Source organism: Perognathus longimembris, chromosome 21 (genome assembly GCF_023159225.1).
Source record: "Perognathus longimembris pacificus isolate PPM17 chromosome 21, ASM2315922v1, whole genome shotgun sequence".
In the NCBI taxonomy this organism is placed as follows: Eukaryota; Metazoa; Chordata; class Mammalia; order Rodentia; family Heteromyidae; genus Perognathus; species Perognathus longimembris.
In genome coordinates, this window is record NC_063181.1 from 5,636,225 (window position 1) to 5,664,160 (window position 27,936).

The 27,936-nt window shown below is 46.4% G+C and overlaps 1 protein-coding gene across 2 annotated transcripts; it reads left to right on the forward strand.

Annotated features, from left to right (window-relative positions):
- The first annotated feature begins 1,845 nt into the window (after positions 1 to 1,845).
- On the forward strand, positions 1,846 to 20,959 carry Ccdc25 (coiled-coil domain containing 25). Of its 2 annotated transcripts, none has more exons than XM_048330413.1 (9): positions 1,846 to 1,965; positions 4,910 to 4,957; positions 7,430 to 7,469; positions 11,471 to 11,522; positions 15,393 to 15,468; positions 16,631 to 16,734; positions 16,913 to 17,115; positions 18,501 to 18,546; positions 20,851 to 20,959. In XM_048330413.1, the coding sequence occupies exons 1-9, from the start codon at positions 1,938 to 1,940 to the stop codon at positions 20,878 to 20,880; spliced, it is 627 nt and encodes a 208-aa protein (XP_048186370.1). In that variant the 5' UTR covers positions 1,846 to 1,937; the 3' UTR covers positions 20,881 to 20,959. The 2 variants fall into 2 exon arrangements, with proteins under 2 accessions (XP_048186370.1, XP_048186371.1); XM_048330414.1 differs by lacking the exon at positions 1,846 to 1,965 and adding an exon at positions 15,258 to 15,310 and having other exon boundaries at positions 4,940 to 4,957.
- Positions 20,960 to 27,936: the final 6,977 nt, after the last annotated feature.

The following is a 27,936-nucleotide window of genomic DNA, read 5'->3' on the forward strand; positions in this document are numbered from 1 at the left end:
TCTGCACCGTGTCACTGGCTGGCCATTTCGCTTTTTGCTTCCCCAGTAAATCCATCTTTTGGTTTGAGACTGTGTCTGAGTGGTGGACTCTTGGAGGGACGGGGAATCCGCTCCCTCTAACCCCATAACAACAGCGGGGAAGGAAGAAGGGAAAAAGAACAAGAGAGTAAGAGAAAAAAGGAAAGACGTGCTGAGCCGGGTTATATAGGGAAAGGCAGGAGACAAGGCCAGGTGGCTTGGATGTGACCTCAGAGAAGGAGGAGGTAATGTAGAGAGCACAGCTGACTCCATCTTGACTAGGGAAACATGGTAGGAAATGTTGGGGGGAGATTAAGTCAAGCTGACCCCCAAACTCTGCTTCTGCAAATGGCTTGCTTGTTTGTTGCTTGCTCTACCTCCTGCGTCAACCCCCTACATCTGTGCTACACTTTTACCTTTATAAACCCCAATGTGAGGACTGCTGGGGTCACGGTGGCAGCTCCTGAGTCTGCACTGTGTCCCTAGCCAGTCAGCCTCCTTTTCACTGCCACAGTTCAGCTCCAGATTTTGTGCTGTGTCCCTGGTTGGTCAGTTTGCTTTTTGCTTCCCCAATAAAGGCATCTTTTTGCTTGAGACTGCCTCTGAGTGGTGGACTCTTGGAGGGATGGGGAATCCCCTCCCTAGAACCCTGTAACAGTAACTGCCTCCAGGTGTGCCAGTTACCTAGGTAACTCAGGTACTGGGCACAGACTTAAACAGGAGGGGGGCATCTGCATGGAGCCCTCCCAGGGGTGGACCTTACTGGCTTTTATTCAGGACACATAAATCAAGAAATCTTCTCTTCTACAAGATAGAAGAAGCAGCTCCTGTTGGGCAAAAGCAGAATGCTGGATTTTGGAACAATAGGAAAAGCACAGATTGATAGCAGTTTTACCTCAAGGTATTTTTTTTTTTTGACGAGTTAAAACAGAAAAGATTTCTTCATTGTGCAGATTCAACTAGGCTGAAATTTCCTGCCTTTAGAAAAGACTAGTATGTTTTGGAACCTATGGCTTCTGGAAGGCTTATGTTTGTTTGATCAGATGGCATTTAGCACAAGCGAGTCCATTTGGGTTAGGTCTGGTCTGTGTGGGCCTACTGGAAGAATTCAGCCCAAAATAACTGGCATCAGAAGAAAAGCAACCAAGTCGAAACTGAGTGGTGAATGTCAGCCATACTCCACTTTATAGCAGGAGGGCCCCTGAAGTTCAGAGGTTTGTGATTTGCCCAAGTAAACGGATGCGCACTTACAGGCAATGGGTGTACACATAACAGGCAAGGGGTGCACACTTACAGGAATTGGTGCACACTTACAGGAATGGGTGAACACTTAACAGGCAATGGGTGCACACTTACAGGAATTGGTGCACACTTAACAGGCAATGGATACACACCTGGGATTGAAAGGCAGAGCAGCTGAGGGACACCCTCCAGGAGGCACAGGGCCTCTCCGAGCAAAACCTCCACCCGGCGGAGGAATGCGGGCTCGTTTGTAACTTAATGGGCTCCTGCTGAGCGCTCCCCAAAGCGGTCGGCCCCGGAAGGGCGTCCGGGGTGAAAGAGGCCGCTCTCCAGGTGTGACTGACAGTTCCCCCGCCGGGCCGGGTCACGACTTTCATTTACTTCCGGTGGCGGGCAGGTTCGACCCCCTGGGCCGCGGCCCCGCCCACCCCGGCCGGTCCTCCACGTGCCCGGCACCCTCCCACTCCCCTAGCCCCGCCCCGCCCCGCCCCGCCCCGCCGGGCTCCGCCCGGAGGAAAGAGGGCGCCGGCCGCACGGCGTTGTGACGTGACCCGACGTAACCCGGAAGTGCACGCCTGCGTTCCGGCGAGCGGCGGTCGCGGCGCCTGTGGGTCCCGGGAGCTCGGGCCTCCGAGTGCGGCAGTTGGCGCGGGGCAGGCGGAGCGGCCGCCGGGACCATGGTGTTCTACTTCAGCAGCGGCGGCGGTGAGTGCGCGCCGCCGTCCCCGGGCCCGGCTCCCAGGCCGCGCCGGGCGCCTCTTCCCACGCCGGGCCGTCCGGCGACGCGCCCGTCCCTCGCGCCGCGCTTCGGGGCGGGGGGCGGCGCGGCGCCCCGGGGGTCGGTGCTGACCTCCCCGGACGCGCCCCGGGATGCGGTGGAGCCCCCCCCCCCTCACGCCTTCCCCCTCGGCTACCCGGGCTGGGACGCGGGACACCTGGGCGCCGTCGCGGCGGAGGGGCGGCCCAGCGCGCACCGCACCGCACCGCACCGCGCGGACGTCTGCACCTCCCACGGGGCAAGGGATCCGGGGCCCGGGGCCTGGTGCTGCCGAGTCGCCGCGGGCCCGGCCCGGGCGAGGCTGCGAGCCCCTCCCAGTGAACCCTTTACTCCCCGAGCTCGCGCGCGTGGCAGCCCGAGGGAGTGGAAGCTCACCTGTCAGGCCCGGGTGTACCTCCAGCGCTGCAGTCGGCGGGGTGCGCGGCCTTCACTGCCGTAGGGTGTCAGCCCCTTAAGGGCCGTGACTTGTTTTTTGTTTTTTTTTGCATGAGCTAGTCCTCAACCTTGCCCCCCCCCCCCCCCCCCCCGTGTCAGCCTCCTGAGTCACAGGTGTGAGCTGCTGTTGCCTTATTGGTTAGTTGGTTGATTTTTACTGGTGGTACCAGGGTTTGACCTCAGGGGCCTTGCATTTTGCTCAGCTTTCATGCTTACAGCTGGTGCTCCAGCACTTGAACCATCTTTTCAGTCCAGCATTTCGCTGGTTAATTGGAGATGGAATCTTAAGGACATTTCTGTCCTGGCCGGCTTTGAACCTCAATCCTCCAGGTTTCAGCCTCCTGAGTAGCTAAAATCACAGACATGAGCCACACTGGCTTCTGTCCTAGCTATTTAATTAAAAAAAAATACCTTTATTGTTGTCTTTGAGGTGATACGCAGCAAGGTTACCTTTCCGTACTTCAGGTAGTAAGTACATTTCCTTCCTTTTGCACTGTATCATCTGTTCATTCTCTCCCATTCCCTCCCTCCCATTTCAGCCTAGGAGTTGCTTCACTTTCATCCATCACAAACCTTTCTGTGTACTTTAAGCAAGCTACCTAACTTTATAGCCATGCGTGTAAACAAAGTTGTGCATACAAACATGTAAATATATGCACACAGCATTGGCATTAATTTAGTTTTTATAAGCTGAATCTTAATATGCCAAGGTGCACAAAAATAATTGTTTACCTTTCATTTTTAATGGGTTCGTATTATTTTATAGCTGTTATACAGTATAGTCAGGTCTCTGTAAGTGATTTTTTAAAAATGTTTTGTTATAAAGGTGATGTACAGAGGGGTAACAGTTACACAAGTCAGGTAAAGAGTACATTTCTTTTTGGACAGTGTTACCCCTTCGCTTTGTAAGTAGTCTTTACATTGTAAAATGAACATCATTGCTTGGTGGAATAGTCAGTAAAACAGAATTTCAGAATTACTGAATTGCAGAATTTCAGTATAATTATAGGATTAAAAAGATGTGCACATGAAGAATTTACACTGGACTAGACTGTGCCTAGAGGACCTGAAGCACTTTTCGTTTTATTCCTACCCTCTTACATTCATTTCTTGATATCCAACGGCCTTATCAGCGTTACTATGAAAAGCTGTATTGAAGCCAAGTATTGATGTCAACAGATGTCTGCTCTTTTCAAGTTAGGTCTCTCCACTACTTCCAAGGAATTAGGGACTGCAGTCATTGTGTCACGCTGAGGGAAAGGAGAATCTCCCTCCCCAAGGAAGGCAAAGAGAATTGATAAAGAAGTTTCTCATTCCTGAAGGTACAAGCAGGCCTTAAATTAAGCATTTACATGAAAGTGCTGTTCTCTGGCCTTTTGACCACATGTGCATGTGTGTTCCATTGAATGGCACAGACTTTATAATAGGGCCAGGTATTGAGCTTTATAGACTGGAGACCCATTCATAGGTTTAGTTTCCATTGGGGCAAAACAAGTTTTGGTAGACTAGCTTGACAACCTAGCACCTAACTTATACTTTCAACTCCTAATCCTAACTTTGCATTAGAAACATTTGGAAGGCTTTGAGAAAGTCCAGAGGCTAACCACCTTACCTTTGACTTTTGGAATTAGTTGTCCGAGGGGAGCTGGACACAACTGGGTGATTCTGATGTACTGTTAGTGAAGAAGTTGGGGGAGCCTTGGTTTTAGAAGTAGAAGGGGGGTTCCATTAGTGAAGCTCACTGAGCTATTAACTGATGATAACTAAATGGATTAGGCAAAATAAAAGTTGATTGAGCATAGGAACCTCTGTTAAACTGGTAGGGTATAGTCTGTTTTTAACTCTTAAAAGAAGGTGGAAATATTGGACTGAACTAGAATTGCCTCTTGGCTGTGTCCTGAGAAAGCTGGAGAGGAGCCATATTTAACAAATGGGAAAGTTATTTAGGGGTGGGGGCAGGGGTTAGAAGTGAGTAGTTAGCTTAATCTTTGCTTTTATCTGCCACTTAAAAATGTAAAAGCCGAAGGGTACTGAGGGTTCCCACCTGTAATCTTAGCTACCCCAGAAGCTGAGACCTGATGATCCTGCTTCATTCCCAGTGGCCCAGGCAGGAAAAGTCGCTGAGACTCTCATCTCCAATTAACCACCAAGTGCCAGAAATGGCGCTGTGACACAAGTGGTAGCAAAACAGCTCAGAGACAGCAGTGCCCAGGTCCCAAACCCCAGTACCACCTCCCCTCACGCCCCCCCTCCCAAAAAAAACGTGCAAAAGTCATTCTTGGCTTAAAGGCTGTCCAGAAACAGGTGGTGGGCTGAATTTAACCCAGTGGGCTATGGTTTGCCAATCTCAAATCCAATGATTTGTTGCTTGTTTTCCCCATGAAACAATATTTTGGTAATGAAGTTAACTTTTTTTTCTTTTTGTTTTTGTCTTAGCTAATTCATCTACTTACACTATTTACATGGGAAAGGATAAATATGAAAGTAAGTTTTCAAATGCATTTGATTTTGAAATTTCCAGCAGGTAAGTGCTTCCCTCCATACCTGTTGTTGGATGAGTTTAATTTCTTTTAATTTTTAATTCTTAAAATTTACTTGACCAATAATTTTAAATATGTTTTAATACATACACACATTGTGTGTCGATCAAATAGTGTATCTGGCATATTTTCCATCTCAGACATTTATCATTGTTTTTTAGGAACATTCAAAATCCTGTCTTGTAGGTGTTTTGAGTTACATGTTGTTAAGCATATTCACCTTGCTATGCAGTGGAACGCCAGAATTCTTCCTGTATTGCTGACATAATTGTCCCAATTGCCCACCCTCTCCCATCCCCTCTCCCCATACTTCCCCAGCCTCTGGTAACCTCTACAAGTTCAGGTTTTTTTTTTTTAATTAAAACAAATAGACAGGGGCTGGGAATATGGCCTAGTGGTAAAGTGCTCACCTCTTATACATGAAGCTCTGGGTTCGATTCCTCAGCACCACATATATAGAAAAGGCCAGAAGTGGCGCTGTGGCTCAAGTGGTAAGAGTATAAGTCTTGTGCAAAAAGAAGCCAGAGACGGTGCTCAGGCCCTGAGTTCAAGCCCCAGGACTGGAAAAACAAAACAAAAATAAATAAAACAAATAGACAAAACCCTTTATTGTCAAATTGTCACATTTGAGAGTAAAAGAAGGAATTATAATCACAAAAGTAAGTGTAAATTGGAAATATCCAGGTAAAACAATATACAGTCTTATCTGTCATAGCAGTAGTGTATACGATTCTCTCTCTCCCTCTCCCCCCCTCTCTCTTTCTCTCCCTCCCCCCCTCTCCCCCTCTCCCCCCCTCCCCCTCTCCCCCTTTCTCTCTTCCCTTTTTTTTTGGTGGGGCTTGAAGTCAGGGCCTGAGCTCTGTCCTTGAACTCCTTTTGCTCAACGCTAGGGCTCTACCACTTTGAATCATAGCACCACTTCCAGTTTTCTGATAGTTAATTGGCAATAAGAGTCTTAGGGACTTTCCTGCCTAGCCTGGCATCAAACCAATCCTCAGATCTCAGCCTCCTGAGTAGCTGGAATTACAGGTGTGAGACACCAGTTCCTGGCTTCTTGTGAAAGATGTATGGCTTTTGGTGTGACCTGATGGTGAAACAGTCCACGTTTTATTAATACTTGAGCTTTAGGTTTCTCATGGTAATTTTACTTGTTCCCTAGCATCCTCCTGATGTGGAGGAAGCTGCTATCTCCTGGAGTACACAGCAGTAAGTCACAGCAGCAAGAGTCCTGGGTAGCCTTAGTAGAGATCAGTGCATAGCCATAGTGTGCACAGGGCACAACAGAAGCACCTACAGCCACGGTGCCACAAACAGCTGTTTAGATTTTGTACTTTGCAACTTGAGGGACGTGGTTTTACATACGTTGACAGTGAAAGGCTGCCGTTTCTGGTTTACACTGGTAGCCAGCAGTAGTGCACGTGACATTCCTACTGTTCTTTTCCTTCTGTGTTAGATCCTGTTTCCTGGCTTCTCTTTGTGGGAACACGTACCAGCCTGTGAGCTCCCTGGGCTTTGGGGGTACTCAGGTTTGACTCACACACAAAAAAGTGTGTGTCAATTTTATTGTGAACCTAACACTTCTCCAAAAATAAAATTTCCTTTTAAAATGTATAAATACAGATTTTTATTCTTGTGGCCAACAATACTGTTAGTATTTTTCCTTAAAGTGACAGGCATAATTCATTCGATTTTTTAAAAATGTTGGCAAAATTTCAATCATTACATTTGTCTCAAAGACGTTCTTTGGTGTTAATAAAATGGTGTTCCACGAAAGCTAAAATGTATGGACAAAATGAGATTAGTAGGCACTGTAGGAGAGGGTCACGTGATGGGGCACTGAGCTGCGAAGGCTTTTGTGGGAGGGGTGGGGAGCTGGTACTGTGGATACACAGGGAGCTGTGGGGTTGTCAGCCAGTTAAGTCAGGATGGTTTCTCTAGTGCTGAACTTGGCTGTCGTGATTGATTGCAGGTAGGTATAGAGCTTTACTTTAGGAGTCTGCATTGTCATCTGAGCTTTCCATCTTTCCTGTCTACCTGTAGGAAAGAGCCCCACTGTCTCCATGCATCACTTGTGTTTCTAATAGTTCTGACTTTGAAAAACTTGATTGAATGTAAATGCATTTTAAGAGGGAACCATTCCCTTAGCTCAACAGCCAACATGTTCTTCTCATAGCCAGCAGGTGTCATCAGAGAACCACACATTGCCCACTGAGATGTTCCCATTCCAACTTATCTACCCATCTTCATCTGACCACTTGCCCTTCCTCCCTCCCTCTTTCCTTCTCTCTCTCTCCTCACCCTTTCTTTAAATTAATTTTTTATTATCTTTAGTTATCAATTTATGAAGATTATACGTGGTGATCAGCGTCACTCCAGAAGGCTTCTCTTGACTTTGTTCTCTTGTATCTCACTGTAGATGAAGATCTGATAAAGTATGGCTGGCCAGAAGATATTTGGTAAGTAACAATTTTGGTTCTGCTTTCTATGGGTCTTCATTTACTTTCTTAAACTTGGCCAACCACCTGCCTCTTAATGATGCAAATTGGAATGTGTGAGTGATATTTCTGCTTATGGGTGTTGAGTGGCAAGTAGCAGCTAGTTTCCTGCCTTTATCTTTACTGGGTACATTGACAAGATGATCTTGGGGTTTGATCTCAGGCCTGAGGTCAGAGGCCTTCACAGGAAGCAGGGAAACAGACTCAGGCGTTCATGTAAATGGGCTGGTCTGATTAGGCCTACCCTGGAAGAACACTAGGATTGCCTTCCTTTTGTCTTCTTACACCCCTGTGAGTTTAGCCCTGTGTTGATCTGCTCCACCCCTTTCCAAAATAACTAGACATTGTTTAAACAGTTTTCCTCTACAATAATTTATTTTGCAGCTCACCAAACACAATACAGAAGACAAAAAGACTTTTTCATTTTAGCCTAATAATTTTCTTTTTCTTGTCTTAGGAACTAGTATGGATGTTTCCTACTGTGTAGACCAAGGTCCTTTGAAACATGCATGGGCTTCTGGTACTGTCTCTTTCTGTCTCCTACCCACTCTCACTAAGTTGCTCTCTTGGTGTCTTCATCGCCACTGCTTATTCTGACCCTCATGATCTTTCTTCTCTGTGTTTAGTGGCGCTTCATCTTCTCATCTTGCAACACGCTCCACCTAATGTTGGCCATGCAGATAAGTCTTCAGATTCTGTTGCTTGGCTATGACAGTAATAGTGACCATTTTTCAAGCATTGAAATATGTGCCCGATACTAAGCATTTACCTCTGTTAATACATTCAAATTTCTCCGAAGCCCTGCAAGTATTGACACTATGCCTTTTTTTTTCAGATGAGGAACTGAGCGGCTCTACTGTCAGTTTGTCCCTGTCCCCTGCTCTGGTTCTACATTACTGCTTTCCTCCTTTGCCTGCAGATCACTTCTTTTTCCCTTGGCTGTTACACCAGGTGCCAGCCAATACAGTTACTGACTTCCTATCTGACTAGCTCTCTGCCTTTCTACAAAGGATCCATTGAATAGTTCTATGCAGCAACTGCTCTCTGGTTATCTCCCAACTGTAATATTTATGCTTGTCTTACGTTCTAAAGATCCCCAGACTCTGAAGCCTCAGTAACTTGTGCATATAAGATCATCACTTGCTGTGTGTGTTGACATAGCAGATGTGAAGTGTAAACACCTGCATAGGAAAGGTTGTGGAAGTCTTGTTTTCAAATTAAATAAATGGAGCCGGAATTTCTAATTTTCATCCTATGCTCACTAAATCATGACTTGAATTGTAAATTTCATTAAGCCCAGAGCTCACAAAATGGCTGTCTACAGATATCCAGAGAGCTGTTTTGGTACTTAGGGTTTATCGATTTTTCCTTTCAGAAGTTATGAGGCCTGATTGAGCTGGAATAGGCCCAAGCCTCCAGGCAGTCTGGTTCCTGGACGGGCAGTGCTGGCAGTCTTCCCGCTAGTGCTGAGAAAGGCTGTGAGTTATCTACATTCTGGGGTAGATGTTTAACCTGGGTCGCTCTGACAGAGTTTCTGGGACTTTCTTTATTTCTGTGACTGCCAGCATCTGAGCTTATCTTAAGCCTGCTGAGGCTCCTTTAACTGAGGAAGAATAGCCACAGTGGGCGTTCAGTGTCTGCATGCTTCCTAACCAGTAGCCCTTTCCCAGAGCCCATGGAGGGAGGAAGCCACTAGCCTCCGGGCCCTGCGTCTGCATGCTCAGGGCTGCTCTTCTAGTCATTACGAAAGGGAAGCAGGGGTCAAGTGGAGACAGGACCATAGGAAGGAAAGAGGGAATGAGGCATAGTCTTTTGGGGAGATTTTGGGAAAGAATTTTTAAGGAAATTTGCTCAAAGTAGTTTGCTTTAGAGATGGATTTTTAAAAATACATTCCAGTCAAAGCACCATATGAGTCATCCCTCCATCTTTTGTGAAGGCTTACTTACTGTGAACATGTAAGAGTGGTGTGTGTGTGCTGAGATACTCCTCTGTTTCTGCACCTTGAAAATACATGTGTGTGTGCACGCACGTGCGCGTGCACATTTGCACATAAGTATAAATAATGTTCAGATATTCTACTGACAATTCTACATCAGAGACTTTGATGAAAATTTGAGTATGGCTTAGCTGCTATGGGTATGTGGAAAATAGTTGTAAATGGAGAAGTGGATTAAAGCAAATAAAAGTTAAATGGCCGACATTGCTTTTCAGTTGAGCTTGGTTCATAGTTAGGTTTCTTAGGATTCCGAGCAGATAATTAGGTATATCATTTCTAGATTTACAAAAACTACAGCTATTTTTAGGTAGAAAAATGCCCAGCTGAAGGTGATAGTTATGAATCTTTTACATGAGAATACAAATGAGTAAATGAGCAACTTGGAGAACGGGATTCAGATATGACACAATGTTCATTTCTGGCTACCAGTAATGATTAAGATTGAAACAGAGACTGCCAAAAGTCCTAAGTGTATATATAAAATAAACAGCAAATATTACCTCTTCGAGAAAACCATGAGAAACAGCATAATTTTAAACCTCTATTGTGAATCACACTTTACTACATCTTGTACTGTTTCTGGTCATCATTTTCATGTCTAAAAAATGAATTCTAACAAAATGTTCGTCACTTGATCAAGGACCCCAGGGCTGAGTGTTGCAAAGAGAGAAAGCCAACTTCATTTAACTTCATTTGGCGAATGTAAACCTGAAACATTTCCCCAAATAGCACATAGATTTTAAAAAGTTTGATTAAATTGGTGAATGGCTGTGCACGTGTGCGCGTATGCTACTACTGGGTCTTAAGATATTGGGGTCAGCCAGACACCAGTGTCTCATGCCTGTAATCCTTGCTGAGATCTGAGGATTGGAGTTTGAAACCAGCCTGGGCAGGGAAGTCCATGAGACTCTTACCTCCAGTTAACAAAGAAATTAGAAATGGAGCTGTGGCTCAAATGGTAGAGCACTAGCTTTGAGCAAAAGAAGCTCGAGGACAGTGCCCAGGTCCCAAGTTCAAGCCCCAGGACTAGCTAAAAGGAAAGATAGCTAGATAGTGGGGGCAGCCCAGCACCAGTGGCTCATACTTGTAATCCTAGCTACTCAAGAGGCTGCATCTGAGGATCACACGTCAAAGCCAGCCCCAGCTGTGCTCTTTGACTCTAATCTCTAACCAGCAAAAAGCTGGAAGTGGGAGCATGGCTCACATGATAGAACCTCAGCCTTAAGTAAAAAAGCCAGGTCAAGAGCATGAGGCCCCAGTACTAGTTCAAAGGAATTGAGTGGAGGTCTTCTTAATGTTTTTAGATAGGGTAGCATAAAGGGTGTTGCTCATCCTGGAGCTGGAATATAGGACTGGCTACTGTTATTGGAATTTAGGGCTGAATTTTTAGTCTGGATAATTTAATGGTTGTATTCTGCTTTATGATGTTAGACCTCACCTAACATTTTCAAGTCTGAAACTGACATTTGTTTTTGGTTAATTTGCCATAGCTTTAAAGTTGGGATGTCCCAAGCCAAACCCTCTTCCTTTCTCCAAACCATTGACCACCAAATGTCTCAAACTGGCAACAGTGGAATCTCTGACCTCCTTTATTTCCTCCTCTTATCACCTGGCATTTCTTTCCGTGTTTATCTTCTCAGTTACATGCTTCAGTTTGTTGCCAGCAAAATCTCAGTGCTTCCGAGAACCTTTGGTCACATTTTTTTTAATCACTTGAAAAATCCCCTTTCTCAGAGTACTTAATATTTATTATCTTACTCATCTTGGCACTTATTCACAGCTGCATAACTCAGTGTTTATTTTGCCTCTCCATGTCTGGCAAGCCCCGTGGGGCTGGGGACCTGGCACTTCCCATGGTGCTGGCATGGTAGGCACCCGGTGACCACTTCTTGGAACGGGATGGTTAGAATGCAGTCTGCTGACTAGCTTGTACTTCTTGCTAAAAGTGATTTTCATTCTTTGTAGGTTTCATGTGGACAAAATCTCTTCGGCTCATGTATACCTTCGATTACATAAGGTAATAATTTAAACATGGATTCATGACTTAGTGATGAGAACAATATCTTGGTGTGTTTTTTTTTTTTTTCTCCAACTAAGTTGCTTAAAATAATAAATATAGGGCTGGGAATATGGCCTAGTGGCAAGAGTGCTTGCCTCGGGTATATGAAGCCCTGAGTTCGATTCCTCAGCACCATATATATAGAAAAGGACAGATGTGGTGCTGTGGCTCAAGTAAAAACAAAGCGAGGGACAGTGCTCAGGCCCTGAGTCCAAGCCCCAGGACTGGCAAAACAACAAAGTAAATAAATATATTCAGAAATTTAAAAGCCAGTAAATGAAAGAGATGTGTGCCTTCCCCATCTCCTGCTTCGAAAGTCACTGGAACATTCTAGGTGATTTCTGGGACTTAGAAGGGGCCACAGGATATGTTTGCCACATAGCAGCTCTGCCTTGTGCTGCTTGTTCATGCGTCATCCGCCCCCTCTGCTTGCTTTCTCTCCCTTGCAGTTCACTTGACCACCAGGCTGACTTCTCTGATGGTTCCTTTTTCTCAGGCTCATGCCATTCCACTGCTCATTGAGGGCAGATGTTTCCAGTTATCAGGGGCTTTGTTGAGCAGTCTGAAACAGCATGACAATAATAAAGACGATTGACTGTTCCCTACTAATACACTACTGCTGTTCTTCCAATCTGACCTTAGTCATCTGTTTTATATAGTTAAATCACAGAACATTTATACTGCTATATGTACTTTTTTTTTGAGAAACTTTATTTTGGAATAATTTTAGGTTTGCAGGAAAGTTATAAAAATTAACATTTTCCCCCGCTATTAACATGTTATGTTACTATGGTAGCTTTGTCAAAACTAAGAAGCTGTGATAGTATTAGCTCAACTCTGGACTTTATTTGAGCTTCAGCCGTTTTTCCATGAATGTCCTTCTCTTCCAAGATCCATTGTCGGGTGGCACACTGTGTTTAGTTGTCATGTCTGCCCTTGCCTCCTCCATGCTGTTATTTCTAGACTCTAGAGCATCAGTTCTTCTGAATCCATCTGGAAGGAAGCATGTCTCTCCCACTCACTTGCATGACTATGGACTCACACCCACTTTCTGCTTTGGGTACTGTGCTGTAGTTTTGCTCCTGCTACTCCAGCTTTGGTTGGAGCTTGTTCAGCCTTTTCAGCTTGGTTCCTGTCGTTCTTTGGCACATGCCTATTCTTTGTTTTCTAAGCATTTTCTTGCTTTCTGGCCCTATAAGGTACTTGTGTCATCCTCGCCCCAGCTGGAGAATCTTGTTTTTCCCAAGGAATCTGGTTGACTTTCTTGGTAGGAAGGTAATTGACAGTCAGAATCTGGATTCTGGATATACCTGTGGCTAGTTGACTATGGTTGTGTCTAAGCCCTCTCAGCTTAACTAGGAAATCCCTAACTGAGCTGAACATCCAGAATCTGAAATGCTCCAGATTCTGAAACTATTTAAGTCCTGATACGACATGACATGAAAAATTCCATGCCTGAGTGCACGTGACAGATCACAGTGAAAACACAGTACAGTAGAGATAGTGTATAACAGTGCCAGCAGGTTAAGTGTATAATGTGGATGAAATAATGAATTCTGTGTTTAGAACCAAGTCCCAATCCAGAAATAGTCAATATATATACAAATCTTCCAAATCTCTATCCCCCCACCCCAAGAATCTCATATCCAAACACCCCAGTTTTAAGGGTTATTCACTTGTAATGCATATGAATACTGACCCGTGGGCACATCCCTGTATTTTTCTATTTCTCCATCTTGACTTCATCAAGCAGAACTTGGGTACTGCTATCTCTGACTGTAATGCATTACCATGAGGCCCACGCTGCCTTTCCCCTGGCTGCTTCCTGGTCACTTCCTCTTCCTGCTTCCTGGTCACTTCTTCCTGCTTCCACTTCCTGCTTCCCCTGGTCACTGCCACTGGGAAAAGCTTACTTCTTCTGCACAACTCCCTAGTTTCTTGCTCCATTCCATCCTTTGTGTAGCTAGTGTTAGCCGAGACCTCCATTAACACTCTGGAGAGCTAGAGAGCAGTGATGGTATACACTCATTTTTATCTTTTTCTCTGTGACATTTAATCAAAAAATTATTTTCCAAAATTACCTATAAGCTGCCTTCTCTTCCTCCTTTCCCCTTTTCAGTGATAGGATGTCCTGCATTTGTATCACAGTGAGATTATTTTATGTCTTATCTGCATCCATCTTGTCATCACCTGGTTGATTATATTACCTTTCTGAAGTGTCCACATACACACTTTTTTGTGGTACAACATTATTTTCATATTTATTGCTTTGCTTACTACAGTGATAAGTGATAAGATACCACAATGAATATATAAACTCCTTTATCAGGATACAGGTTTTATATGTATGTGTGTGTGTGTGTGTATATATATATATATATATACACACACACACACACATTTTTGGCAGGGGGAGTCTGTCATGGGGCTTGAACTCTGGGCTTGGGTGCTCGTCCTTGAGCTTTTCAGCTCAAGGCTAGTGCTCTTTGAGCCACAGCACCACTTCTGGTTTTTTGGTGGTTTATTGGAGATAAGTATCCCACAGACTTTCTTGCCCTGGCAGGCTTTGAACCGTGATCCTCACATCTCAACCTCCTAAGTAGCTAGACTATAGGTGTGAGCAACCGGTGCCCAGCTAGGATATAGATTATTTGCAGTTTTTCAGCATTATGAATTCCAACAAGAAAGTTTGTTTGAGACAAGGTTAGTATATTGTCCTACTCTTGAATCCTGGCTCTGCTGCTTATTAGCCATATGGTCTTGAGCACATTACGGTGCATGTTTCATGTAAAAGAGGCCAGCTACATGTCTACATGTCTTACTGGGCCGTTGTGAGGACTGAAGAACCAGTTCTGGTTTAATTTAGAATAATGCCTAGAATGTGCTGCACACTATATGGACTCATTGTGTTTTGAAATGTTTTTGGTCTTTTTTGAAACGCTTCTGTTATCTTCAATTGATAGATTTCTGCAGAGAAAAAGGATGAAGATTATCTCTGATATTTCTGTCTTACACTGGAGGGTTGAGATCTAACACAAGAGCTTTGTTTCTGATCATAGTTGAGGGTAGATGACCTGTCAGATGTTTGAGACTCGGAGTACTGACTTGTTGGTATTTGTTGGTTTGTTTGTTGGGGAGCTGGGGATTGAACTCAACATGCTAGGCACATGCTCTTCCATTCAGCTACATTCCAGTCCTACCAAGTTACTGCCTCTGAAAAGGACATGGGTCTGCAGCCCGGGAGACTTTGAGTTCTCAAAAGTTGATACATGCCGTTTCCCCACAAAGTTCCTAGAAGCAAGAGTAAGAAGAAGGAGAACAAAGCTTATCTTCTGGGTGCCAGTGGCTCATGCCTGTAATCCTAGCTACTCAAGAGGCTGAGATGAAAGAGTTGCAGTTCAAACCTAGCCTAGGCAAGAAACTTCATGAGATTGATTCTTTTCACCAGTTAACCACCAAAACAACAACAAGCTGGAAATGGAGCTGTGGCTTAATAGAATGCTACCCTTGAGCAAAAAAAAGCCCAGGGACTGACACACACAAAAAAAATTATTTCAGACATAATTACATGTGATATTTCTGGTGTAATTAACTTTTTTTCACTTTTTATCAGTGTTTTCTATATTACTTAGCCTTCTCTTAGCTTAAATAACATCTCCATGATAGACACAGTACATTTATTTCATTTTTCAGTGTTCTGTAATAGAACTGAAGAGCCCCTGCTTGTTTTAACCTCATGCCTGCAGGTAAGGCAGCAAATGCCCTTTGCCTACTGAGTGTTCCAGTGTCAGTAGCAAGGTTGTGGACCGTCTGATTTGTGTGTTTCAGGGAGAGAAGATAGAAGACATTCCAAAGGAGGTGCTAATGGACTGTGCCCACCTTGTGAAGGCCAACAGCATTCAAGGTCAGTTTCATACAGGAGTTTTCAAGATTGGCAGACATTTCAAAATTGGCCACATTCCCAGCCCTCACTGTGTGAATTTTTAGAGTCCTGTTAATCCTGCCCAAGTGTAATTTTTTTCTCTTTCACCGTCCATTGTGTTTACTTGTAGATTTAGAAGCATATATGTTCTGATCTAGGATCATTTAATTTGGGTTTTTGTGAGATAACAGGGCTTTGCTGCGTAGTTCAGGCTGGCCTCACGCTCATGACTTTCCTACATGTGTGTTTCTCCTTGTCACAGCTCTTTGATCCCCTTTAATGTGGATGTGCTGCTTTAACTAGAGGTCAGCAGAGGACTATCCATAGTCTGGGGTTGTCTGTACCCTCCTTGATTAAGTCACTGTATGCAGCTAGGCAGCACAGGATGTCACTAAGGCAGTGCTCTGGCTCTCTCCAGTGTATGTGGGGACCTTGGCTGTCTAATGTGGAAGGACAGTGCAGAGCATCAGACGAGCCGTCTGCCTGTCATTCTTAGCTGCTGAGGAGGCAAACAGTGGTGAAAGTGTTGGTGAGAGGAGAGGACACGGCAGGTGAACGGGGTGCCTGGGACCCCTTCATCCAGACTGTTGGAGCTGGGAGGACCTTTCAACCGTGCTCCCATTTCAGACAGATTCGGAGTCACGGGGACTTCTCCAAAGTGGCACAGCTGCTCTCTGCTAGTGCCAAGGTCCATTCCAAGACTTGGTAACCACAGGCCAGGGCCTTATATTGCTTCTTAACCACCCCCAACTCAAGGACTATCTTAATCATTTCTGGAAACTTATTTGTAGCCCCCCCCCTTTTTTTTTTTTTGAAAAAATCACATGAAATGAATTTGCGTTCCATTTTAGGCCTTTCTCAGAAGTCCCCGAAGCTAATGGTGGACCCTTCCCTGCTTGCCAGTTACTGCTATTCTTTGTCTTGTGTTGGATGTCCGTTCTCCTGTTTGCCTATTGGTTTTGTTGTTGTTACTGCTGTTGGGTGCTGGGGGACAGCCGTGGATTGAAAATGAGCTGGGATTTGAAGCGGCAGAGCGTGTTTCTCCTCGGCCTCTTCCCAGCTTGGAGGATGGCTGTTGGCTGGCGCAGGGGGCTCGTTGCTGCATTCATCCTGCCTGCGTGTTGAAGTGTTACTCTCTTGGCAGGCTGCAAGATGAACAACATCAATGTGGTGTACACACCGTGGTCTAACCTGAAGAAAACAGCGGACATGGATGTGGGGCAGATAGGCTTTCACAGGCAGAAGGACGTAAGTACTGGCGCCCCTGCAGGGTGGCCACGCACCCGTTCCGCCGTGGTGGAGGTGACGGGGGAGCAGGACACGGGTGTCCTAAGGAAGATCAACTGGGCGGGAAACCTCGGCCCTCTTCAGAAGAAAAAAACCAAAATAGTACTTTCCCTCCCCCACCCCCCAATCTCTCTCAAAGGTAAAAATTGTGACAGTAGAGAAGAAAGTGAATGAGATCCTGAACCGGTTAGAAAAGACTAAATCAGAGAGGTTCCCAGACCTGGCAGCAGAGAAGGAAGGCCGAGACCGGGAAGAAAGGAATGAGAAAAAAGCCCAAATTCAGGAAATGAAAAGGAGAGAGAAAGAAGAGATGAAGAAAAAGAGGGAAATGGACGAACTTAGGTATGCTGGAGCTCTGCCTTGGTGTCAGTTGGGAGAATTGTTCCTGTTGATCTCAAGCCTGGATTTACCTTAAGAATGATGTGTTGCTGGATGGAGGGGCATATAAAAAGCCTTAAATGAGTCTGTACAAAAGGCATTTATAGGGGCTGGGGATATAGCCTAGTGGCAAGAGTGCCTGCCTCGGATACACGAGGCCCTAGGTTCGATTCCCCAGCACCACATATACAGAAAAAACGGCCAGAAGCGGCGCTGTGGCTCAAGTGGCAGAGCGCTAGCCTTGAGTGGGAAGAAGCTAGGGACAGTGCTCAGGCCCTGAGTCCAAGGCCCAGGACTGGCCAAAAAAAAAAAAAAAAAAGGCATTTATATTAATATTCTGGTCCAGTGAATCACCCTTCTAGAATATACAAATACGTAAAATAAAATAACCATTACAAGTTTTCCTTGGAGCTTGGTTTGTAAAGTTCTTCAGAAAGGAAAAGATGTTATAGTATATATTTAATATTGACAATAATTTGAATGAGTTGTTTTAGCTCTAAAAAGCAGTGCTAATACTGATAAAGCTGTTTTAAAACCAAGCACACACACAACACACTCTTTTCTTTTTGGTGCTGTTACTGGGGCTTTTGTGGTCACCTGGCTTTTTCACTCAAATTTAGCACTCTACCACTTTAGCCATACCAATACTTCTAGGTTTTTGTGGTTAATTGGAGACTTTTCTGCCCAGGTTGGCTTTGAACCATGATCCTCTGATCTCAGCCTATTGAGTAGCTAGGATTCAGGCCTCAGTAAGTCACCAGCACCCAGCTATTTTTCTACATTTTCAAAGGCAGAAATAATGCGAGGCTTCTGTGCCCTACAATATTTGAAACGTAGTTTGGTGCTGAATACCAGTGGATAAAGCCAGGAGGATACAATTTCAGTTTTCTACTGCTTCTGAAACAAATTATCACAAATGTAGTTGCTTAAAACAACCGATTTATTGTCCAACTGAGTTCACTGGTCTAAAAGCATCGTATTGGTAGGCTGGTTCCTTTCGTAGTAACTTGGGATAGAAGAGGAGACACTAAGAATAATCCATTGGCTTCTGGTTTAAAGTGGGTAGTATTCTTTAGCTAGGGAGCAGTGGAAAAGAAGTGATTTTGGTAGGAACTACAATATGAGATGTAGACTAAAAAAGTCAAAATACTTTTGAGGCATCAAAAAAGATGTCCGAGAGGCATTTGTATTAGTGGGTAGAGCTCAGAGGAAACGCGGGGCTGTGCAAAAGTAAATTTGTGTATTACTTTCATAAAGTTGGGAATTTGAACCAGTGACCCTTCAGCCTGGGTAGTAAACATTCATGAAATGTGTGTTGACTGGATCTTATTTTAAATATTTTTTTCTAGGAGCTATTCATCCCTAATGAAAGTTGAGAATATGTCTTCAAATCAGGTATGCTGAAGTCATTTACTATAGTGTTGGGTGTTGAAATAAATCACTAAGATTTTAAAAATTGAATTACTGTTATAATTAGACATTTTTGGGCATTGGTCCTAAGACCTCCATGAATACCAAGATCTGCAGGTGTTCAGTCCCGTTTCATTGATGAAGTACGTGTTTAAGTGGTTGTTTATGTCCTATGCATATTTTGCCACATATTTTTAAAATAATGCCCTAGATTAACCTAACATAGTATAAATGCTATGTAAATAGCTATTAAATTGTTTTATTTAGGGAATAAGGCTAGAAAAAAAATCTGTGCATGGTCACATGAGTTTTTGAAGTATTTCTCAGTGGGGCACTGGTGGCCCCCACTGGCATATGCGCACACACAAATGCGTGCACACACAAATGCATGCACACACACAGAGACCCATTTCTCATCTGCCTTTGGTTGCGACTACAGATGTGGAACCAACAGTATGGAAGAGCATGTGTGAACGTGTACACAAACATTGTGTGTGATTCGTGGACTTGGAACTGGAATTTTTAGACCAGAAGATTATTAGTCCTTGTACCTTCCTCTCTCCCTGTTGCTTGCCACCCTGTGCACTTGACCTCCAGATATGAGTTGGCTTTTCAGTTCCCAGTTTAGCAGTATAAAAGTACTTGTCCTGGGAATACTTACCTTATTGTCAGAAGAAGGGCTTTTACAGCTTTTTCTGTTTGTAAAAAGGTAGGCTTTAATTTCCCTCAGAATCTTTGCTTAAAGGACACAGACCTTTTGTCGTCTAACTTGACAATGTGTCCAGTTGGTTTTCGTGTAAAGGCTGGTGTTTAAGGCTTGAATTTAAGTAGCTTGCACAGTTTTCAACAGAAAGAAGTTCAGTTGTTTCACCCTGAAGTTAGTTTTAATTTTTGGCAGAATAATCTTTTCATCTTTTTTAACCTTTGTAAATTTGGTATTAGAATGATAAACAGTTATTTTTAACATCCCTTTTGCATACCAATTTATCACTGGATGAAAAGAAACCTATTTGAAAAGCACAAGCACATTGATTCAAAGTGAAAGGAATCGAAAATACAAAAAAAAAGCTGTTCAGATAAAGTGTGGGATCTCAGAATCTGTATTTAAACATTTCTGTGATCCCAGAGCACGGGCTTTGGAACACACGAGGAGCGAGCACTTGGAGCTCCCCTGCCTGGAGGGGGCTTAGCACGCTCTTTGTCACCAGCCCCATAGGAGCTCCAGAGTTGTTCGCCCATAGCAGTGGCAGTGGAACGTGCTGTTTGAAGTCTAGTCCGGCACCTGCGCTGTCAGTCCTGGTGCTCTGCCGGTTGTGTAGTCACCTGAGCCACATTGATTGCCACTCAGAGTTCTTGTGCCCATGGGAGTGAAGCTTAGTGAGAGCCACCAAGTGACACCAGAGATTAGAAACAGATTCAAAGGAGCTACTGTTTTCTCCCCATATTTGGAGTTTTCCTTCTTCTCTAACAAAGGGCCTTGAGAAGGGCTTGTTGCAGCCCATGTCCCATCCCTGTCTGCAATGTCGGTGTCGAGCAAAAAAGAGCAGGCAGCAAGCAACAGAATTCAGAACTCGGCTCATAATGTAGTCAAGTCATTGTACCAGGACTCAGCAGGCCGTGAGCGCTGGCATAGGAACCTGGAGCTGCGCCGCCACGTCTCCTCCAGGACTTGTTTATAAGCCACGTCGTAAAGTTGGTCCCTTTGCTGTGTAGATGCCATCGTGTAGGATTTTCTTAATTTAAAAGAAAATGCACTCAAAGCTGTCTTGGACAGTAACAAACTCACCACAACCTTGAGGCTCACTTTACTAATATTAAGCCACAAGTCTTGTATGAGGTAGTGGGTAGCCAGTGTAATTACTTTGCCTGGTGTGGATGTGAATGGAGAGTTACTGCATCCTGTGGGTCGAAGCGGACCCACGTGTCCGTTGTCTCACGTGCTTTTTTTTTTTTTTTTAAAGGATCTGTTGTGAGTAAGTAGCTTGTGCTTCTGCAGCATCGTGTTTTCTTAAGAGTCGCTCTTGCTAGACCTGCCCCCGGGCCAGCATGGTGGCCTGTTGCTATGAGGCAGGCCAGGCGAGGAGGACACGCGGGGACGTGTGCTCCCTCTGCTCCTCCAGCCGCTTCAGGGAGCCAGAGGAGACAGGACAAGGCTCAGGGAGTGTAGCTCTGGTTCTTTTTGGCTTCCTGAACCCTGAGATTAGGAGTGAGGAGGCTTGTCAGTTAAGATCATAGCTGGAAATTTAAAACTTTGCAAGCATTTATGGTTTCATTTTATATTTCTTACAGGATGGCAATGACTCCGATGAATTCATGTGAAAAGAGGAAAGGACCTTTGAAAGATGTGAATGGAGGGACAGTGGCAGAGCTTTTGATTTCATCTATGTTATAATGATAAGAGAAAAAAAAATCAACCTTCATTCTACATTGATGTTATCCATTTCGGAATTCAAAAGAAATGGCTCCGGTTTTGTTGACAGCAAAGGAACAGATATTACATATAATACAGTTGAACTTGAAGACAGTCTATAATTCTAGGGAAACAAAGTATTTTTGGCAGAACATGTCTCAGTAGTTGGTGGAAGCTGGCTGCCCCTGTTTGAGAGATAGACTTTAGAGCACATTGATTCCCATTTTTTTTAGGGAAAGTTGGTCGTGGGTAATATATGCCAGTGTTCTCCCTTCCCTGATTTTGATTAGATAAAAGGACGGATGGGATTTGAAGATGTTGGCGAGACGTCAGTGTTCACATCCCCTCTTGCCTGAGTCTGATGACTGGTTGACTGACCCTCAGCTGTCTGCTTGCCCCAGCTCTCGTGTCCTTGCTTTCGGAAGTGAGGCCTCCATCTTAGCCCCATTGTGTTTAAAGAAAGAGTTGATATTAATCAAGGGCGGGGGGGGCGGGGTACATTTGCTTCCTGAGCATGAAGTAACTCCATATGGCCGCCCCCAGTCAGTTTGGAGCCCGAGATAGAGGAAGGGGTGTTTTCAATATTGGTGGGAGAGATGAGTTACCAGATACAGCATGAAGCAAAATCTACCTTAAATTGTGGTTTTAGAAAGAAAGTCAAGCATTCCTGGCCACCCAAGTAATTTGTTTCGTTACCTTGAAATAAGTGTTTTGAGATGTAGCTCCTAGTTGAGATTTCGTCATTGTGGACTCGATGACGCGATGTGTCCATTGCTATTCATGAGCCCCACTTGCCAGCCAGTGTGATGCAGACCGGAAGACACAGAAAGCAGCGCCTGTAAGAAGAGAAGAGCGCCTGCAGGACAGCAAGTGTGCAGACTCATGAATGCACCCCAAATGCTGCCCCCAGTGCTGTTACTCTAAGTCGGCTGCACTCTCCTGCATTGGAGCTTCCTGCCCTTCACGGCTCTCTGGAAGAGGTAAAGACAGAAGACAAGCATCGCCACCTACTTCAAGTTGGTATATGGGGTTGAACGGGAAAGTTCTCTGAGGCATAGTCACTGGCCAGACCTGGAAGGAGTGTGGAAGGCAGCACCACAAATCAGTGATTTTGTGTGTTTGCGTGTGTCTGGAGTTCTGCTATTAAAAAAAAAAAAAAGTACCAGTTTGTTTTTTTATCTGAAAGGACAACAATACATGACGTCTCTGAATTTGCTGGTTATAAGAGGCACCTCTCTGCCCGTGCTGGCCGGGAGTGATCTTGCTGTGAAACCTCTTTGTCATGGGCTTGGTGTGCAAGTGCGGCCTTGGCTTGCTGGGGGACCCCCCGCTCTGGGTCAGCCCGTGCCGGCAGGCAGGCGTGTAGAGGTGTCCTCTTCCTCTCCCCACGTGCCTCTCCTTGGCTGAGTGAACTACTGGCGTGGCCGCCCCGTCTTCTGTCTCCTGCCCGATCACGGTGGGCGTGCCACCTTCACATAGCCGAGCCACTCGATACACGGCCTCCGCAGTTGCCTGTGTCCCCTCGGCCTGCCTGCAGAACCCCCAGAGCTGCTGAAGAATACACACTTTGATGTGGGAGGTCGTGGGGTCTCGGCTTACACCGCTCTAAATTGCCAAGGCCTCCGAGTTCCCTGGTTGAATTCTTGGCCTTCCTCCCTTCGGCTGCGTTATCTGACTTTGCCCTGCCCCTGCTTGGCCCCAGTGAGAAGCAAAGGCCTTTCTTTTGAGGACACAACAGGTTCATTGCCATCCGTTCCACTTGGCTTCAGAGTCCGTTATTTCTTGCTCCTGGCGTGTTCCTTAGGTGTTTGATACAAAGTTAGAGATTGTTACTGTCTTTAGGAGCCATGGCCTTGATCAGGCTTCTCTGTGGATCTGAGCCCCATCACTACCCTTCCTCAAGCCTCCTGTGCTAGCCCTGGGACTGGAAGTCAAGGTGTGGACACAGTTCCTTAGCTTTTTTGGCTCGTAGCTGGCGCTGTGCTACTTGAGCCACAGCCCCACTTCTGTCCTCACTGTGCTCTTTGTGCGGTCAAGGACTGTGTTCCTCGATGACTCCACGGTGTCCTGTTAAAATGTAGATAGCGTTCCCATTTGTTAGCCACCTTTGTGTAGGGCCAGAATCCTTGGGCAAGGAGGTTTGACACAGTGATTGTGTTGCACAAATAATGGAAAATTAAGCAAAATAGGCAATTGGCTATTTTGGTTCTTATCAGTATGGACTTGTGTTCTGATGTATTTTAACTCTGGGAGTGAAGAACGAGCTTGGGGGGTGGTCCTGGGTTTTGAACTCAGCCTGGGCACTGTCCCTGACCTTTCTTGCTCGAGGCTAGCCCTTGTGCTACTTAGGTCATAGCTCCACTTCTGGCTTTTTGGTGGTTCTTTGGAGGTGAAGAGTCTCATGGACTTTCCTGTCCAGACTGGCTTCACTGTGGTCCTCTCATCTCAGCCTTCTGAGTAGCTAGGATGACAGGTATGAGCCACCAGTGCCCAGCTTTGTGTCGACTGGCCGCTGTTGAGCACGAGCAGTTCCCCCCGACCCCCCACGGAACGATGCTGTGGGTGGGAGGGAGGGAGACCTCAGCTCCAGCTGAAGACCCAAAGCTGTTCCACCTGCGTCTCGGAAAGCGGAAGCCTTTGTCTCCTGAGCTGGAGACAGGTGTTCATGGGGAAACTGCACAGAGTAGCAAAATGGAGAGAACAGTTTTCCAGTTTCTCCCCAGTCGTGGTACTAAAGCCTTTCCTCCCCCCACTTTGGCTTGAAGTACGTTGTGTGAAAAAGTCCCCATCTTCCCAAGGAAGTGTGAGAGCTTTAGATTTAAAAGTGGACTATAAAAAAATGGGCTAAACTGTGATTAGAAGTAATAAATGAGCAAAATTTCCAGGCTCAGTGTCCACTCTGGCTGTCCTGGACTGAGCAGCCCTTGGAAACAACTGCACAGCCGTGGCTTGAGCCCGCCCCCGAGCTGGCTGTCCCCTGACGTCTCCAGGAACGGGCTTTCATGTGAACGGTCACGTCAAAAGATGGATGCTGGGGCTGGGGATATAGCCTAGTGGCAAGAGTGCCTGCCTCGGATACACGAGGCCCTAGGTTCGATTCCCCAGCACCACATATACAGAAAACGGCTAGAAGCGGCGCTGTGGCTCAAGTGGCAGAGTGCTAGCCTTGAGCGGGAAGAAGCCAGGGACAGTGCTCAGGCCCTGAGTCCAAGGCCCACGACTGGCCAAAAAAAAAAAAAAAAAGATGGATGCTGCCAAGCACAGGTAGGATGTACCCTGAAGGAGCGTCTTGGATGAACGATCTGTAAGCCGTAATCGAAGCTTGCAGTTTGAGTAGAACCATGTGTGCTTGCGGAATTTCACTTGATGTTTGTCCTCTGGGGTTCAAGCCCACTGATGCTGAATTGAGGCAAGTAGAGAAAGTTCTGTTCCATGGGGTAAACAGTGCTTTTCAGTTAGAGCTCAGTAGCAAGAAAAGAGAAAATGAACTTGAAGCTAAAAGGCCATGATACTGGAGCACTAGCCTTTGACCCCTTGCTGGCATACTGGTATCATGTGTTGCTATAACAGAATACTTGAGGCTGGTCACGGTATAAATAGGATTGATTCACGACTGACTCTTAGTGACATCATGACATCACAGGGGAGTTGAAGTGTGAAGACTTCCTGGGCTCCTTTCCTGATGACTGTGGGCCTCTGGACTGTTAGACTCTGCTGGTTAGATTTTCAGCCCTTTGTCCTAGAGCTCACCCTGACATCACACAATGTTTATAGAGAAACGTTGAGGCTTTGCTCCCCGCTGCAAGAGTATATCTGAATTCCTAAAGGATCTTTTAAGGACATTTAGATTCTTTTCTTTTTTATACCAGTCCTGCAGTTTGAACTCAGGGCCTGGATTCTGTCCCTGAGCTGCTTTTGCTCTACCACTGGAGCCACAGCTTCACCTCTCTCTCTCTCTCTCTCTCTCTCTCTCTCTCTCTCTCTCTCTCTCTCTCTCTCTCTCTCTCTCTCTCTCTCTCTCTCTCTCTCCTCTCTCTCTCTCTCTCTCTCTCTCTCTCTCTCTCTCTCTCTCTCTCTCTGTAATGGCTGTTTTTTTTTTTTTTTCCCAGCCTGGCTTCAAACCATGATCCTCAGATTTCAGCCTGCTGAGATTACAGGCATGAGCCACCAGCCTCTGGCTAGATTATTTTCTTTGTAAGATAACATAGGCCTTGTTTTCAGCTGCCTAAGCTGCTAGAATTCTGAGGTTGAAATGTTTGGGTAAATTATAAGGGAAATGTGGCTTGGAGTCAGAGTTTTTCATAGGGAAGAATTTAGAGAGTGATGTATATACACTGAAAATATAGATGCACTAAAAAACCATTATACTGAAAACAGTACCTTAGAGGCCCTGTACAGCGCTTTGGCGGGTCCGGTCTTGGCCACCCTGCGTTTAGGTGAGACGTTCCTAGCTTCCCGTGATGACAATTGAGTTTAAGAAGATGTGCAGCACTGAAGAGGCTTGCGTAGCGGATTTCAAAGCTGAAGCTGCATTGGTGATTTTAACACTATTGCTGAGATGTTGTTACATTTGCTAGTTTGGTTTTTAGGGTAAGTGGTGGCAAGTGTTCCCAGCTCCCTTTCTGGGGGCAGCGGGCGTTACCAGGATCCCCCTGCACCCAGAGATTCCACCGGTCCTTGGCTGCCGTGCTCAGCGCCGCCCAGCGCCCAGGCAGGGCTGATTTCTGCCTTTGCCTCCTGAGACGTCAATCCCAGAGAAAAGACCTTGAGGCGTCCCAGGCTTCCCGCCTGGCAGCCGGGAGTCCAGGACAGAGAGGATGAGTTGGGTAACGGGCTGGAACAAGATTAGATCTGCTTGGGCAGCCAGCTCGCTGTGGAATGGCTCCTCTCTTCGTCAGCTCCTGTGTCCAGTCAGAATGTGCGCTTGGTGGGAAAGGAGCCAGAGGGCGTGAAAAGGATCCTTGCTCCCCTTAGCGCCGGGTGGGTGGTGGGGACAGGGCAGCCTGGGTGACCGAGAGCGCTGTGCCCAGCTCCCCTCTGGATCTCGACCTGTGCCGAGCCTGCGCCAGTCACCAGCCGCGACCCTGGTGCCTGTGAGAGAGAAAGGCTTCCGGCCGCCCCTGCACTTCTCGTTGGGGCGTGTACATAAAGACATGGCTATCTTTCTTTTACATCATTTGTCTCCTCTGGGCCTCTGTTAGCTTATTGGAAAGTGAAAGGTAGGATGACAGGCTGGGCAGGGGAGGGGTCCCCACTGTGTGAGCAGTGGGGAATGTGCTGTCTTGGGGGACACGTGGCTCTTGGGAAGCACACGGCTGCCTGTGCTTGGCACCGTCCCCATGGGGAAATCCCTGGGTGACCGGTGCACCAGTGGAGCAGACGGGACGGGGGAATGGCCTTTTCCTCCCAGCCAGCCTTCAGCCACGCTGATTGCCCTCTCGACCCGATGAGGACGTCCTGGAGGAACAGATCTGATTCCGTACGCGCGGATCACATTCTGACCCATTTGCAAATGACGACTCCCTCACCTCCGGGTTGGCATTGGGAGTCCACCCTGCCCTGCTTCCAGCAGCAGGTGCCTCCCGAATTGTAAGAGGCTGGAGGAGGAAGGTGATCGGGAAGGGTAGAGTAGAGGTTAGGGGAAAGGAGGAAAGTCTTTCGTGACAGGAACTGTGGTGGGCATCAGGCTATTGCTGACCCCAAAGGGGCAGGTGCGCCAATGCTGAGTTCTTCAGGAGGCCCTGCCCTACCTTCTTTTTTTTTTTTTTTTTGGCCAGTCCTGGGCCTTGGACTCAGGGCCTGAGCACTGTCCCTGGCTTCTTCCCGCTCAAGGCTAGCACTCTGCCACTTGAGCCACAGCGCCGCTTCTGGCCGTTTTCTGTATATGTGGTGCTGGGGAATCGAACCTAGGGCCTCGTGTATCCGAGGCAGGCACTCTTGCCACTAGGCTATATCCCCAGCCCCCCTGCCCTACCTTCTGCCGGCGCCATCGCCTCCCGGCCCAGGAACGTGCTTCCCGGAGGGTTCTCGTAACCTTTCCCAGACACGGCTCCTCCGGGGCTGGGGACTGTGGCTTTGGCAAGCTGCTGGCCCAGACCCAGCGTTCTTGCTTTGTTTCCTTCCACCAAAGGGAAACTCCACTTGCCAAACGAGCCAGTTCCTCCACTGCCTACTCATTGGCCTTTGTGGGTGGCTCTGGCCGGCTCCCTGCTCTTAGAATTCCCCAGATGAGAAGCATGAGCGGTCAACATGGAAGAGCCTGACACAGGGGCCCAGCAGGCCCCGCAAAGCCGTGGCGAGGACGTGGGGTGCTTGTCTGCACCCCGTGCCACCATTAAGTACATGAAAGGCCTTTATTTGCCTTGGGGCAGCAGATGTGGAAGAATGGAAGTACTCTCCCCCCCCCCCGCCCCGCCTCCGGCCTTGGGTTGCTTCAGGGTCACCCTCTTGGGTCATCATTCCTTCTATAGCTGTTGCGGTGACTAGTTTTACTGTCCTTTCACAAGGCCTGCGCTTGTAAATGGAACACAGGTGTGTTCACAAGCGGCTCCTTGTCTCTGCTTTGGTACGTGAACATTCATGCATTCATTAGCTGCATTACAGACTAGGGTTCTTAGATAACACTCCCAAGTTGCTTACTTGGTATCTCAAAACGCTTCTACTCTTCGAAGGCCAAACAAGGCCCCGTCCCTGTGTTGTGCGTAGCTCAACAGCTCTCCGTAACCAGAGATCTGGTTGCGATGAACTCCAAGGCCTCATCCAGCCCTTGTCACTCGGGGACTGGTGATTTTCTGAGACAGTGGGCAGTTACCAGATGGGACGGTGCGCTGCAGACCTTCCCTGGAATTGCCTTAGCCTGCCTGCGCCATCATCACCAGTATGCCCTGGAGACCAGAGATACAGGACCAGCCAGCAGGTGGCAGGAGAGAGCAGGCCAGGTCTCAGCTGTGTCCTAGTGACTCTGC

Bases quoted from the DNA above. Each gene is read 5' to 3' on its own strand.
- Ccdc25 (XM_048330413.1), top strand. From the start codon at position 1,938: ATGGTGTTCTACTTCAGCAGCGGCGGCG. The intron at 11,523-15,392 runs GTAATAATTTAA...TGTGTGTTTCAG, and splicing joins TATACCTTCGATTACATAAG to GGAGAGAAGATAGAAGACAT. The intron at 15,469-16,630 runs GTCAGTTTCATA...CTCTCTTGGCAG, and splicing joins GAAGGCCAACAGCATTCAAG to GCTGCAAGATGAACAACATC.